The 15,747-nt window shown below is 39.0% G+C and overlaps 1 protein-coding gene across 6 annotated transcripts in view; it reads left to right on the top strand.

The window, feature by feature from the left end:
• Nucleotides 1–15,747, top strand: part of Fip1l1 (factor interacting with PAPOLA and CPSF1) — a 58,425-nt gene that overhangs the window by 17,542 nt on the left and 25,136 nt on the right. For 4 of the 6 annotated variants that reach the window (XM_028780816.1, XM_028780820.1, XM_028780821.1 and 1 more), the window contains 2 exons: nucleotides 2,690–2,799; nucleotides 10,434–10,541. In XM_028780816.1, the coding sequence (XP_028636649.1) occupies nucleotides 2,690–2,799; nucleotides 10,434–10,541 (218 nt within the window). The remainder of the gene's footprint in view (nucleotides 1–2,689; nucleotides 2,800–10,433; nucleotides 10,542–15,747) is intronic. The other 2 variants (XM_028780819.1, XM_028780818.1) reach the window with 1 other exon arrangement.

Below are 15,747 nucleotides of genomic sequence, written 5' to 3'. Positions count from 1 at the left end.
TTAGCTTAATTTATTTAATGATAATTTTTAATATTTTGACTTATAATTAAATTAGTTTCACTTTCCCATTCTTCCAGTCCCTCTCACAATCCTTGTTCTCAAACACATGGCCTCTTTTTTTTAAAAGTGTTGTTATTTTATACATACACACACACACACATACGTTCCTAAATATAACCCACTCAGTCTGTATTATATTATTTGCATGTATATGAGCTCAGTGCTTATTATTTGGTAATGGATAACCAGTCATGGGGCTCTTCTTTGGGAAGGACTATTTGTCCCACTCAGCATTTCCCAGATGCCCATAATTCTTAAGCTGAGGGTTGAAGCTCCTTGAGCTTTACCTTCCGTGTTGATGTGGTCATTCTTTAGGTTTTGTTTAGGCAGCCATGTTGATAAGCCTGACATTTGTAGGAGACATACTTTGACTACAAAGTTCCTGTTCCTCTCACTCTTCTGCCCCTCTCTGCCTCAATGATCCTCAAGCCTTAGGTGCAGGAATTGTGTTGGAGATGAATCAAGTGGGACTGGGTGCTCAGGATCTTTTGCTTGCTGCATTTGAACTGCTGTGATTGTCTATAACTGTTGTGACTGTCTATAGAAGAAGTTTTTTTGAAAAGGGATGAAAACTATACTTATCTATAGGCATAGGAATAAATATCAGTAAGTAGTATATCAGCTGTGCTACATACAGGTCAGGCCTTATGACCAGAAGTTGACCAATACAAAATGGACTACATGTTTTTTGGTACACATTTTTGTTTGGTATTTTGTCCTTAGGAGTTATTTATTTGTTTGTTTTTGAATTATGCTGACTTAGTAAAGTGAAGGGCTCTCCACTAAGACTGATAACTTGACTAGCTCAGGAAAGCTGGCTTTATTTCCAGTCCCAGGTGTTGTTTCCCTCTTGTGGAACAGGCTTTGACTCCAAATCGACAGCTGTTGGTTACAGCCATGATTTACACGCTGCGGCTGTACCCTGACAGTTCTCATGCCATGCGGGTTGTTACTGTGAGTCGTGGGCTTCATAGCTGGCCAGGACTAATCTTTGCTTCCCTCCAGTGGCTTCAGCGTTAACGTAAAGAGGGAGATGTAGGAAGGAGAGAAATGACTAATGTCAAGTGCCTAGGTATGTGGAACTGGCATGATGGGTGCTGGTACTAATTCTAAGTTATGGATGTGCAGGGGCAGATTTTCTTTTCATTAAAAATTCTTCTCATACAATATATATTGAAACATATTTTCCCCTCCTCCAACTAACTCTGAGATCCTTCTACTCACCCAACTTCATGTTCTGTTTCTTTCTCCCCTTTATGTTAACAAATGAACAAAACTCCTAAAGACAAAAACACCAAAAGAAAAATGTATACCAAACTTCTGATCGTAGGACCTGACCTATAGTATAGTTAATATACCCAGTGACACTCCATTGGAGAAAAGTGATTTTCCTTTTCTCAGCAGTCATTAATTGTAAATAGTTTCTTGGTTGGGCTAGAACTTTTATGTCCACTTTTCTCTGTGCTGGGATTTGCCTGGTTTAAATTTGATCATGCTGGTCTTATATGTGATCCCACAGTCCCCATGAGTTCATGAGTGCATCAATCCTGTGGTGTCTGCATGATGTTCTTCCCTCGGCGTCATCCATGACTTCTGGCTCTCAGAGAGCCAGCTCTTTCTGTTTCTTTCTTTTCTGCATAGGTCCTGAGCCTTGAGGGGAGGGATTTGATAAAGACATTCCATTTAAGACTGAATGCTCCAAAGTCTCTTACTCTGCACATTATTCATCCGTGGATCTCTGTGTTAATTACCATCTACTGCAGTAAGCTTCTCTGAGTGTTGAGTGATACTCTGAACTATGAATATAGCAGCAATATGTTATTAGAAGTAATTTTATTGCTATGTTCCTTTAACAACATAAGGAGTAGTAAGTTTCCCCCTAGAGCCCATGATCTAGCTAGTTCCAGGTCTTTGGCCTCTTTAATGGTGTCAGATATAGGTTCCATCTCATGGAGTAGGCCTTAAGTATAATAAAAAGAAGGAGTTGGTTACTCCCATAACATTTACACCACTGATACACCAGTATATCTTGTAGGTAGGTGGCTATTGGACATAATAAGTCTTGTAGCTGGGTAATAGTGATGGTTACTTTTCTCCTCTGGTAGTGTGCAAAGTACCTTTTATAACCATAAATGTTTGTCAGTAGGTGTGAAGTGTCTAGTTGGACACTGGTTCAATTTCCAGGAGCAAAGATTCTTTATGTTGGCATTACAGCAAATCACCGTCTGAATTAGAAAATGGTCAGAACGGCAGGTAAAGGTAGAGAGTACAGAAGGGGAAAAGTCTACAAGGACTTCCTCGAACTCAGAGACATGGAGTCATAACCATGTATATATCCTAGACTCACTCACTTTACTCATGAGCAATTTATGAGTCTCCAGGAATTACAGTTTGTTGGGGCTTCTAAGTGACAAGCTGAGTATTTTATTTAATAAATGGAACATTTTGATCCTTGAGTCCATTTTTGATGTCTTTTACCTAAAGCTAAACTCACATAGGTCCCTTTGAATAAATATCCAGGCTTGGTGCACTCTTCATATTTAACTTCAGATGTTATAGGTTTAAAGTGCCTCGTGCTTGATGGGCTGTTAAATTAAGCAAAGCAGTAACCCCAGTTTTCTTTCTGAAGGTACAGCAAGGGAGAACTGGAAATTCAGAGAAAGAAGCAGCACTTCCATCGACAAAAGCTGAGTTTACGTCTCCACCATCATTGTTCAAGACTGGTCTGCCACCAAGCAGGTTAGACAGTCACGTCCCAGTGTTGGGATCTTGGTGGTGTATCTGTGTTGTAATGCTGTACTAAATATGAAGGCTTCCAGTGTTCTGCAAGTACAAACTACAACAGTCTGCTTTTAGATTGAAGTCATTAAAACAACTCTTCAGGATGCTTATTCCACCTTGAAGAAACAACACACCTGAGTATGAGAAATGTATAGTTACAGTAGTCCTCCATATGCACGTGGGCGGGGCGTGCTGTCCACTGTGTGTTGTATCCTGACATGAAGAGCTGTTGGACTTCTAGGTTGAGATCTATGGACTTAAAGGTATTTTTGTAAAAGAAGTGATAGAAATTCATCCATAAAAACCCCATGGCTTTCTTTGCTTTCACATAACACCCAGTTTTGTGTTTATAAAATACTAGACAGGAGTAATTATGCAGGGAAAAAAATGTTCTTTTCACTCAGATGTGACAGTTGTTTCTTCGTGACAATGGGAATGTGACCAGGAAGCTAAAGAATGAGTGAAGCCCAGGGAAGGCTGAGGTTGCCAGCAGCTTAGTCTTGGTTTAAATCAAGATAACAAGACTGGGTCTGAAATAAGTCAACTCAGCCATTACAAATTCTCTACCAGCCTGTTTATCTTTGTTACGTGCTTAAATTTATGTTTAAGCTATCTCTTCCTGTGCGCTATAGTTGTCACTATTTTGAGAAACTATACATCATAGGTCACTAACAGAGAAGCCTAATGGAGAACCACAAGGCTCATCCCTAACTAAAATGCTCGTTTGTTTGTGACAGAGTCCTACTGTAGCCTTGGCTGGCCTGGACCTTGTTATATGGACTGGCTGGCCTCAGATCTGCCTGGCTCTGTCTCCCAGGTTCTGGGATTAATGGCCTGTATTCCCATGACCGGCTAAAACAAAGATTCTTGAAGCTTTAATCCAAAAGTAAACATTTAAATGAGAGCCAAGATTTTTATAGATTAATACAGAAATATTTCAAATGTTATTTGAACTAAATGAAATTTCATAAAACATTTGATTAAATAGTTCATAGAGGAGTACTGATCTCTTAGTAGATAGTACTGATCCAAGGAGTACTGATGTCTTAGTAGATAGTACTGATCCAAGGAGTACTGATGTCTTAATAGATAGTACTGATCCAAGGAGTACTGATCTCTTAGTAGATAGTACTGATCCAAGGAGTACTGATGTCTTAATAGATAGTATTCTCTTGGATTTGGGTTTTCATAAGAGGTCAACTTTGATTTATCAGTTTTCTGTGTCTTCTGCTTTAGAGTTTTGCTATGAGGTTGAAATCGTGACTTAGATTTCTGGGGTTTAAATTCTACTTCAGCAGTTTACTAGTTGAGTGTCCTTGGGCAGATTCTCCAGTCTTTGTTAGATTTCCTAATTGATGAAATGTAATAACAGCACTTCCATTATACTCTAGCTACGTGGGTCGTATGATTAAGTTCTCTAAAGTGTTGTATAACAGTGTTGTCACGTAAGAACAGTCTCTAGGTGTTTACTGTTAGAGTGAAACTGTCTAAAAGTTGATAGGATCTTTCTTTCCTTTTGCTTCCCCCTCTTTTGAGGGAGACATACTGGATTGTGTCTTGTGGTGATATAAAAGCTTTGTGTTTCCTCTGTCTGAAATGAATGGGGAGCCACAGTGAGATTGTTAGCGGGCCAGTATGATTATCTGACTGAGGTTTTCATGTCTCAGTTTAGCTGCTTTACTTAGAACATCTTATAGTATGAACAGTGATAGGAACAGGGATCAGGTGTAAGAGTGCAACAAATATCTAGGCAAGAGATAATGGTGTCCTCGACCAAGGTAATAGTAGCGTGGTCAGAATCATTAGGTACCGGGTGTATTGCAAAGGCTTGTGATGGCAAGTCTGGGTTGATTAGTTGTAGATTGTCAAGAAAAGTTTTCCTTAATGAATTCAAGGATTTGGTCCTGCTCAACACAAATGTTATGACTGGGTTGTTTAAGAGATGAGAAGGATTACTAGAGGAATGGCTTTTGGAGAGAAAAGACAAAACATTCAGTTGAGGGAATCGAAGTTGAGGTGCCTGTTCAGTATGAAAGTGGACACTGGAAAGTTTGATATGTGGCTACAGGATGAGGAGAAGAGTATTAGCTAGAGACAAAAACTTGAGCCAGTGATCACTGTTCAAATGGCATCCAAAGTGAAGCTGAGAAATTTAATTAAACTGTCAAAAATAGTAATCAAGAAGTGGTAAGAGGACAGAGCCTCTAAAAGAAATGAATGGAAATCACTAAAAGATACCAATAAGAGGCGTACAATGAAACTTAGTGTGTGGAGTGATCAACTGTCAAACACTAGTCAAAAAGATGAAGACCAAATGTCTATTAGATTTTCAGGTGTTAAGGTCATTGGCCATCCTGACAATTGAAAAGACTTTTGAATAGGTTCAGTAGAAACAAGAGATCCACCTATAATTCCAGCCCTTGGGAGGCTGAGGCAGGTGGATTGCTGTGAGTTTGAGGCCAGTTTGGTCTACGTAATGAGCTCCAAAACAGCCAGGACTACATAGAAAGAAACTGTTTCAAAAGCAAAACAGATACATGAAAGGAATTGAAAAGTAAAAATAGGGACAATTTTTAAAGACTTTTTGTCTGGGGGTGTCAAAACCAGGGAAATGGGGGGTGTGAGGTCAGGTTTTCAAAGTAAAAGAAATTGCAGTATTTTTATGTATCTAAGAGTGAGTTAACTAAAATATTAATGATTGAAGAAGTGAGAAAGGTTGTAAATCAGTGTTCTTAGTGAAGCCAAAGGCAACAGGGCGTGAGCTGCATGGGCAGCAAGAACTCAGGAACCTGAGAGAATGTGCGATACATGGGGTTTTCAAGTCTCCATTTAGTTTGTTTGCTAAGAACAGTGAGTAAATGTAGAAGCGGGGACCCTTGTAGGAGACGACAGCAAGTACCTGGGCAAAAAATAATGGTAGGCTGGTGGGCAGATGTGAGAGCAGTGAGATCTTCTCTTAAGATTGCTAACGTGTTTTCCTAGCAAAATAAGATACAGATTTACTAGGAGAGACGCAAGATGGTGTGACGGAGTGTTACTGTTTGAGAAGAGAAGACACTGAGAGAGTCTGCGGTAGTGAATAAACTAGGGAATGAGACCAGGATCACTTGGCAAGAGCTGGAGGATAGATAGATAGCAGACACAAGGGCTTCCTTCAAAATGGGAGAGAGTGTGCTTTTCTCTGTCGATGGAAATGGGGTAGTAAAATGAAAAGCCAGTGGCTAAAGAGAGAAGCTCCAGGTTTCCAGTTGGTTAGATGGATGACATGGTTTAAAACGAGCCAGGTCAGTTGTGCTGGAGATGTGTTTGTGAAGCATAGCTATGGTTGTGTTTCACAGTGATGGAGGTTATGCCAGGTTGACTGTGGGATAACTAAGGGATAGACGAACCCATAACTGAGTATGTTTTCAGGGGCTGATAATAGTGATGACTGGATTCAGGGAGAGATGAAGACACAGAAGATATGTTTGAGAGTTGGGGTGAAAAGATGGCAAGGGACAGAAAAAGAAAAATCTCGTGAAAGGATGAAATGAGCATGCCCTCAGTCCTCAGAAGATGCAGTGAGGCCCCTGCAGCTGCTGGAAGCACACGCAGTGTCACCGCTACTCCTCAGTATAAAAGACAGTGCACTCATGGCTCATTAGGGAAATTTGTTTTCTGGATTCTCCTTCAGCTAATCAAAAATGGGCTCTTATAGTCATTGTAAATACTTCCCTAAAACATCTGTGTGGGATCATCATTTTATGTATATGGAGATTGGGTAAACTCTTTGGAAATAATTTTTTATTGAGTTTAGGGGGAAGATAGTATTGTCAAGACATAAAACAGATATTTAAGAGTAGTGATCTGTGAACTGGCCTAAGCAGTGGATGTCCATTGCTAAAGTTTTAGATGGCCTTACTGCTCTATAGACCGGTGTTGGCAGAGAACTTCCTAACTTTGGTGTTAGTAGAAATGATGGGTTTGTACTTGTGGACTGCCCAGCAGGTTTGCATACTTTTTTTGTTTTTGAAGAAAAATTCACTTTATTGCCATAGTGACTGCAGAGGGATTGTGGGTCTCTAGTTGGCAGTCCTGAATCCAGTCCACATAGTTGTAGACCTTGGTGTACACACTAGGATTATCTGGCAGGACACAGCCATAGCCCCAGGAGACAATGCCCTGGAGCTCTCCATTGCAGACCACAGGGCCTCCAAAGTCACCCTGGCAGGAATCCTTGACTCTGTCTAGGAAGCCAGCACAGACCATGTTGTCAGTGATCTTTGCAGGATAGGAGGCTTCCCAGTCAGCCTGAGGCAGCAGTGGGGCGTGCAGGCACTGGAGCAAGTTGGGGTCATTGGCACCCAAGCTGAAGGTGGTGCCCCAAGGTTTGCACACTTAAGGAAGTTCTGTGTTTACTGTATCTGATTGCTTTGCTTCATCTTTGTATACGTTTTCATATTATTTATTTTCTTTTGAAGTACATATCTCCAGAAGAGTGATGTGAATTTACATCTTGATAAGGCTTTAAAAATATAATATATTGAAAATCAGCAAGTAGATTAGACACAGAACTTTACTACTTCCTTGATGTTTTCATTTTGTACTATTATGTTTTGACAAGTATTCACACTTAGGAGTTATAAGTAAAGTCCAGAGAACTTCATCTACACAGTTCACTAAGTCCTAATGTGTTGTTTGTTTCTTAATTAACTGTTTGGATGCCAATTTGGATGGTAGCCATTGGATGCATTATTTTCTTAACCTCTAAACATTTTACCTTGTATTTCTTAGGAACATGGATGGACTTTTTATTACATAACTGTGAATAGGGCAGAGTTACCAAAGTCAGGGAAATCTAATACTGAATCAATACTTTAATATGCCCCAGGTCATCAGTTTTGCCAGTTATCCCAATATTGTCCTTAATTGAAGTTTTCTTCTTCCTGACCTTGGATTAGGTCAAAGAGCATTCATTTGAGCGCTCTCCTTAGCTGTTTATCATCAGAGCAGCCTCTGGGCCTTCTGTTACATTTTTGGTCGTTGGATTTTAAAAGGGTGTGATCCAGTTATTTTATAGATAGTTCCTCAGTCTGACTTTGCTAGTTCCTGCTTATTACCTGATATGCTTTGAGAATACTGTGTGAATGAAGCTGGGTTTTCCTTTTCAGTGCACCAGCCTCAAGATAAGTAATCCCAGTCTGCCCCCACATTATTGATGATAAATCTAGTGAGTTATTTGTCCTGATGCCTTTCTGTTTCTGCACCAAGTTCTGTGTCCCCCTTTGTATTTAATAAGTAATTTTTGCATTGGGGATATTACTCAGTTTGAGAAAAACTGCTTGCCCTAGCATGAATGAGGTACTGAGTCTGATTCCTAGTACCACCTTTAGAAAAAGTAATTTTGCAAAGAAACTTAGCACAAATGTCCCCCCCCCCCCCCCGAAATTCACCTGCTGGTGATTTTTATAATAACATGGTCTCATCATAATGTCTGTAAACGGTGATTAACTTTTAAATTTTTGTCTTTAATGCATATGGGTGTTTTGTTTGCATGTAAGTCTGTGTACTACATGTGTGTGTCATGCCCACAGGGGCCAGAAGGAAAGTGTTGGATGCTCTGGAACAGTCAAGGTTGTGTGCTGCCATGTGGGTGCTGAGACTTGATCCTAAATCCCCTACAAGAGCCATCAGTGTTTTAACTACTGAGCCGTCTACCCAGCCTTACCTGCTTTGATTTATGAGTGTTTGCCAGCATGTATGCACATGTACTGCATGTGTATCTGGTTCCAGAGGAAGTAGGAAGAGGGTGCTGGCTTCCTTGGAATGGAGTCATAGGTGGCAGTAAGCAGTCATATGGATGGATGCTAGGGACCAAACCTGGGTTATCGGAAACAACAGCAGTGCTTTTAACCACTGAGCCATCTCTCCAGCTCCTCCTGCTTTTCAGTTTTTTTGAGGAAAGATTTTGCTATGTAACTTAGACTAGCCCTAAACTCACACTCGTTCTACTTCACCCTCTCTAGTGCTGGTATTGCCAACATGCCTCACTAACTGTATTCTTATATGTGAAAGAACGTATGTGTGTGGGGGTGTAGGTGTGTGTGTGGTGTGTGTGTGTGTGTGTGTGGTGTGTTTGTGTGTGTTGATGTTTACTTTTTGGCATTAGCAAGAAGTTCTAAGCTCATGTACTTTCAAGACATTTATTCCTTTTAGGAGAAAATACTGACTTAAAATGAAGATGAGGCTGGTGGCAGTGCTCCTGGTACTGGGTGCCATTGGTTATTCCTAGGCCTCCTCAGCATTGTACAACTAGGGAAAAGAGTAATTTCAGTATGAACGTGTCACTTTCATAGTTTTAAATAAAATTTTGATTATGAAATCATGTTTCTTTTACAGCCAGTTTGATACCACATAGTGCTTTCTTTCTCAGAACTAGTCCATGTATGTCTCCTTAATGACAATCTGGCTTCCAGTAGCTTCAGAATAATACTCACTTGATTAATAATCAAATACAGTCTTAATTGATTTGGAATTTCTGCTTAGCCTTTAAAACGCATGCACACAATTAAGTCGAGTTCAGGATTTATTAGCAATTCTTTCTGTTCTGTTTTAGACTAAGGAAGAAAGGCAAAACCTTTTATCATGTGCTTTCTGTGTAGTGTCTTTATTAGTCAGTTAATGTATTGCTTGGTTCCTTTGATCTGTTCACTTTGAGCATTTCTTTTCCTCTATGACGACTGATAGTTAAACTATTGAACACAGAGCCAAAGGCAGGGCTTCCCAGTCGCATTAGTGACAGTCACTTCCATTCTTTTGTATTCATTCTTTCTGTTCCCTGTGTATCTGTTTTCAGAAGTAGACTTAGAAACAGGTATACTTCAGTAGCTTTGAAAGAACACTCATCTTTTACAGGATTGCAAGACTATAAATAGCTGAACTTATTCGTGGCAGGGTCTTTCTATGTACCCAACTTGTGATCTCTCTGCCTCAGCTTTCTGAGTGCTAGACTTAGAGGCTTATGGCATTGTACCTCCCTGAACGTCATGTGGAGCATGTTGCTGGAGATAGAAATAGCTTTGGGAAATTACTTGGAAAGAACTGTTACTTTGAAATTAAATTTTGTCATAGTTCTTTTTTTTTTTTTTTTTTTTTTTTTTTTTAAGAAACATCAGGAGTCCTTCTGTTAGCTAGTTGTACTGACAGGACTTTTATATGGTTTTAAGAAGCATAGGAGAAAACAGGTCCAATTTTGAGTGAGAGTCTGTGAAACGGCAGAAATTTTTATTCATAAAGGTACAGAAATTTGTTCCTTGATAAATATTTGGAAATAGCTTGGGTTCTTTTTTCATTTCTGCATCTTGACTCTATACTATGTCGACAAGTATTTCTAAAATACCCTGAGTTAATAGGCTGTTGGTAGCACATCTAAATTGAGGCTCCTCCAGCAGTCAGGTTCACAGCGAGTGCTTACGTCGTGACAAGAACCTTACTAGTAGTAGGAACATGTCAAAGCACTTTAGAAAAAGCATGCCAAGAAAAAATAAACAGGAAGGGGGGGTGGTTAGAGACAATCGTATGTAAGAAAAAACACAGAAAATTTATCTCACCAGAAACAGCACCTCTTCTCAGTCTCAGACAAGTACTGCCTCCAGAAAAGCCAGTTCAAGCGTTGGGAAGTGGCAGGATCGATTTGGGAGGGCCGAGTCACCTGATCTAAGGTAAGGCTGTTTCAAACCTTGGCTACTTGCTCATGTTTCGATCATTGGTTTTCTTTGTCTCTTAGTATATAATATGATACACGTTTTGAGACTGTACCCTACTTGCCCCAATGATGCTTTTTCCGAGTGCACTTGGAGGCATCTCGCTGAGACCCAGCACGTGTCTTATCATCCTTTGGGCCTTTGGTATGTGATTGTTACATTGAACCACACTCACGGGTGCTCTAAACCTATTTTTCTCTCCCCTTTGTTGCATGTTAATTCTTTGTTTCTACCCATCCTTTTGTGATATTCCCAGCTATTTTTCACTGCTTATGCATGGAATGTAACTTTTCTAAACTAGTTTTGGGGACTTCTAAAATTTAACTCCACAGAATCTTTCTAAACCTGTCCAGCTACAGGGTCTAAGTAAGCCTGCTCCTTTAGTAAGTAGGTCTGTCAGCTTGTACTGTTTCTTTCACTAATGGGTTGACTTATGATCCCACACCTTGATTTTTGTATTCACAATGTGTACAATGACAGACACATACTATAATTTCTCTGAGCCTATGAAATGGGACTGTTGTCATTCTCAGGATACAGTGAGCAGTGCTATCCACATAGAATGCATTGCCAACAATAGTCAGTAATGGAATGCATTGCCAACAATAGTTAGTATGAGAGACAACATTCTAATGCATGACTTGGAAGTATAGACCAGCATAACTTTAACAAACCCTTGGAGATTTTGAATAATTACAACCAAACCACAGCTGGTTTGGTTGTTTTGTGTTGTTACTGAATTTTATGTTTTCTTCCTATGTCTGAGTCATGTCCTAATGATCTTGTGGTTCATTTTTAATCATTTAATTGAAAAACTTTTAGATACCCAAATTATGGCAGATATTTTTGATTGTAGCATTTTACGAAAAGCAAAGGGGGCAATGCTATCAAAAGAAAGTTTGATTTGAACTGTTTTTTTTCCCTGTAGAGGCTTAATTACATATTCTTAGTCAATTGTAAGACTTTCTAGTCGATCTGTGGTTTGCTACTAGAAAAGAGTAAGTTATTCATGTCAAAGAAAAAAGTATTCATATCAAAGTCAGTATTTTGACTTTTTTTTTAAAAGAAAAAAAGAAAAAACCTATCAGTCTAGTAACTAATTTTCAGAACAGTTTCTGTTTTTGCAGGTTAAGAATTTAAAAAAGGTGAGGGAAGGAGGTGAAGAGCTGGCTCAGTGGTTATGTTGTTGAGGACATGGGTTTGATTTCCAGCACACATATGGTACACAGTGACCCATAACTTCAGTTTCAGGCGCTTTTTGCCTTCTTCTTGACCTCCATGGGCGCCAGGCATGCATGTGGTACACACATGCACACAAAACACTCATAGACGTTGAATAAATACATAAAGCCCATTACCAGCAAAATACACCGTAGCTTTTTAAAAAATGAAAAAAAAAAAGCGTATCTTAATAGTCTTGATTGGCAGATTTTAATTATACTTAAATGATACCAAAACTTTATATTTAGAATCAAGAGAAATTTGAAAATATTTTAAGTAAGGAAAGTTAGGTCTGATATGTAGAGTCAAATAGAATGAATTTTTTCATACTAGCAATTACATGTAATTCAGATTTTTAATACTTGTGTCAGTTGTACTTCTGTATAAGAAATAATTTGACTAAGTGAATAATCATTGAATTTATATATTTATCCTGACCAGCAACATTACTATCCAAATTCACCTAGAGTCTTAATTCTGGGTTGGCTGAAAGATTCAAACCAAATGCTAGCTTGTCATGGAGTTATATATTTGGCATTGGTTAACATTTATAGCCCCAGAGTCCTATATATAATGTTTAATATTCATTTAATTTATACTCTCTGCCTTTTGATTGATTACCAACCACGTTCAGAAGGGTTTTATGCATCTTCGTTTCCAAGCTGAGTGGTAGATAGGTTTGCAGTAGGCATCCTACACAATACTTCATCTATGTTCCTTCTCTTGGTTTGTGCCTGTCACACCATTTAAAATGTCCCTTGTTCCATTTGTGTACTTAGGTTGATCTTGTGTGTTGGTTTATTCCTTCCTACAGCTTAGGAAAGGTTATGGCCATATGTCTGCATGATAGAGACACCTCACCAGCTAGATCTGTCTTTAATTTGAGAATATGAAAATTTCAAAAGCTGGGGGTTAGAGAGATGGCTCAGTGGTTAGCTCATTTGTTGCTCTTGCTGAGGATTCAGGTTCAGTTCCCAACACCCACGTGGAGGTGCACAACTATTTGACTCTAGTTCCAGGGGACCAGACCCCTCTTGTGACCACTATAGACATGCACATGGTGTACAAACAAACATGCAAAAAATTCATACATATAAAATACATATATCTAATTTTTTAATATAAAGAAAATTTTAGCACTCTTTTTTTAGAGACTAAATCTTTGAAATATCTGCTTTTCTATTTTTATTAGAAACTGCGTTATGAAAAAAAAACCCTCAGAAATATAAAGCTAGAAAATGTTCCGGATTGTCTTTGCAGCAATGACTCATTTGTAAACTTGATTCGCAGAGTGGTGTCTTGTCTGCATTATACATGTATATGTACACATATGTTACTTACGTTTGGGGCCTTGTGGTCCTTCCTAGAAAGCCTGGCATGTGCTAGCTAAGAACACTTGCTCTTCCTCAGTGTAGCCGCACCACTGCTGGGCTCCTGGTTTGATCAGTTCATGCTGCTGGACTTTACACGGTGTTGGATGTTTGAGAATGGGTCTGTGAAGTCCCCTTCTGTTTTTGTTGTACAGATACTGCAAATTTCATCTGGTTTTGGCGCTTTCAAAAGCATGTGTTTGTAATTTCTGAGTTAAAGTCAGTTTGGTGGTTCTAAGTAGTATTGTTGATTTTGTGTCATTTATTATGCTTTTTATAATGAATCATGTCTGATTTTAATAATTGTACTTTTATAGTAAGCATCATTTTACAAAACTTTTTAATGTAATGTGTGTTCTAGGTTACTTAGGCAAAACATATTTCTTGTGTGTTTTATTGCTAATAAAATTTAATAATTACTATATCATACTTTCTCCCAAAAAGAATTCACAGGGCACAATTTTATTCCATATTCTCGTATGTAAAAATGTGGATAATAATAGTTGTTGTGTCATACATAAGCTGTGATTAAAAATGTAAGCAACATGCTCAGTTAAAACAACTCTTACAATTATCAGCAAACAATCTGCAAACTAATGCTTTATGATGCACCCTAAAGAGCTGTGCACTTGGGATGACTTTGCCTTGCCTGCTAAAAGTGGGTAGCTTAGACATAAACTTCTGACAGTGATTAGCAAACAACCTTTGTTCGACCCATGGTTAGCAGTGAGGAATTCCAGTTGTATCTTTGTTAGCAGCCTTTCAGTTCTTTCTGGGACATCGGAATCATCAAAATATGACATTTTAATTTGATTCCAGAGATGTTTTCATATTTGTAGAGTATTTACAAGAAGGAAATTTCTTACTAACAAGAGCCTGTTTAAGCTAGAAAACTCAGATATCCAGAGTGGTTAATTTCTCTCTTTTACAGTATGGTTGAGTCTAATATTAAGAATTGGGAATGGCAGTAGCCGACCCAGCCTTGCTGAGGAGGTTTGGAAGCCCAGTTAGCCTAGCTGTACTGTGTTGACGTCTGTAGTGAAGCACTGCTGAATGTAGTCAAGCAACATGCCTAGCATACGGCAGGCCTAGGGTTAGTCCTCAATATGGTAGAGTGGGCAACTTGTTGGGGACACATTTCGGGACAAATGTGATTCATAGTATTTCCATAATGTGGATCAGGACTAATGGAGTTTTAACTTATTTCATTGTGTTTTATGTTAGGTACTATGGTTTACTTTGGTACACCTATGAGTATGTCATAATCCACTTGTGAACACTATGGCAAATTTATTCTGATAAAAGTGAATTAGTTGGTGTTACTTTTTGGAAAAAACCTAGACAAAGAGTCTTGGGAATGGAGGTGACTGCTGTGTTCTGGACTTCCTTCTGAGATGTGTTGTGACTGATTCTCAGCTGCATAGATTTATACACACGGTGTATGCCGTCTTGCATCTTTTGTGATTACCTAAAGCTGAGAAAACCAATCTGTGCTCCTCCTTTCAGGTAAAGTTGAAAGAGCTGGACACCTCCTGTCCAGACTTTTTTAAAACTGAAAGTTCTTATGAGCAGTGCTAAGAGACAGTTTACTAGACATCGTCCTTACTGCACAAAAGTTACTTATATTGAGACTTATTTTTCAGTGAGTCCCTTTATTGACTCAGACAATGTACAGTCTAAACTGCAGATCCAGACAAGTGGGGCTGAGAGGGTTTGATGGGAGTAAGCCGTAAAATTGGGGAAGGGAACCAAGTCTGCAATGGCGAATAGAGTAGAAATAGAGTAGTGGATTTTGATGTTGAGGTTTTGGCGCCTGTAAATGGTGAGGGGAATAAGCATCCTATCTGACAACATGTTGGAGTATGTGCCTTGGTAGGAAGCAATCAGTGGTCAGCATAGTTTTGGATTAGAATACAAATTGAAGGGCTATTTATTTGCTTCCCCGTATTTGAATTTTTCTCCTGTATGTCAAAGTTTGGGTATTTCCCCAGTTATACTGGAAGATATTCTATGAATTACTGGCTGGAGAGCTAGCTCAGTGGTTAAGAAAGCTTGCTGTTCTTGCAAAGGACTGGTATTTGATTTCCAGCACCTACATTCTGTGGCTGTGAGCTGCCTGTATGTAACTCCAGCTCCTGGGAGCCAGCCAACAGTCTCGTCTGTCCTCCACGGGCACCTGCACACACTTGAATACAATTGAAAACAAATCTTCAAGCAGAACCTATGTCAAAGTTATGTGCATTACTCTTGCTCATAGGAAGTGAGTGACCTGCATAAAATTTAAAAAAGGCTTGAACATTGTTTTATTGTATTAAAAGTGTACAAAAGTGAGTAAGACGACATGGTCATTGTTGACATTGGTTTATATCTGAGTTTTTGCTAGATTGCTGAGTCTGGTCGAGAAGACAGTGATGGGTGTCAGCTTACACTTAGGTGACATCTCTGGTGTCCTTGTGTACTTTAGTGATGGGCTCTTTTGATTTTTATGGCTATAAGGTAATGATTACTGGAAACAAACTTGCTAATGCATGATTTCCAGAAAAGTCCTAGTGCTTTCAAAAGTGAATTAATTA

This window comes from Grammomys surdaster, unplaced genomic scaffold (assembly GCF_004785775.1).
Source record: "Grammomys surdaster isolate TR1022 unplaced genomic scaffold, NIH_TR_1.0 372, whole genome shotgun sequence".
Classification (NCBI taxonomy): domain Eukaryota; kingdom Metazoa; phylum Chordata; class Mammalia; order Rodentia; family Muridae; genus Grammomys; species Grammomys surdaster.
This window is presented reverse-complemented; position numbering and strand designations above follow the sequence as displayed.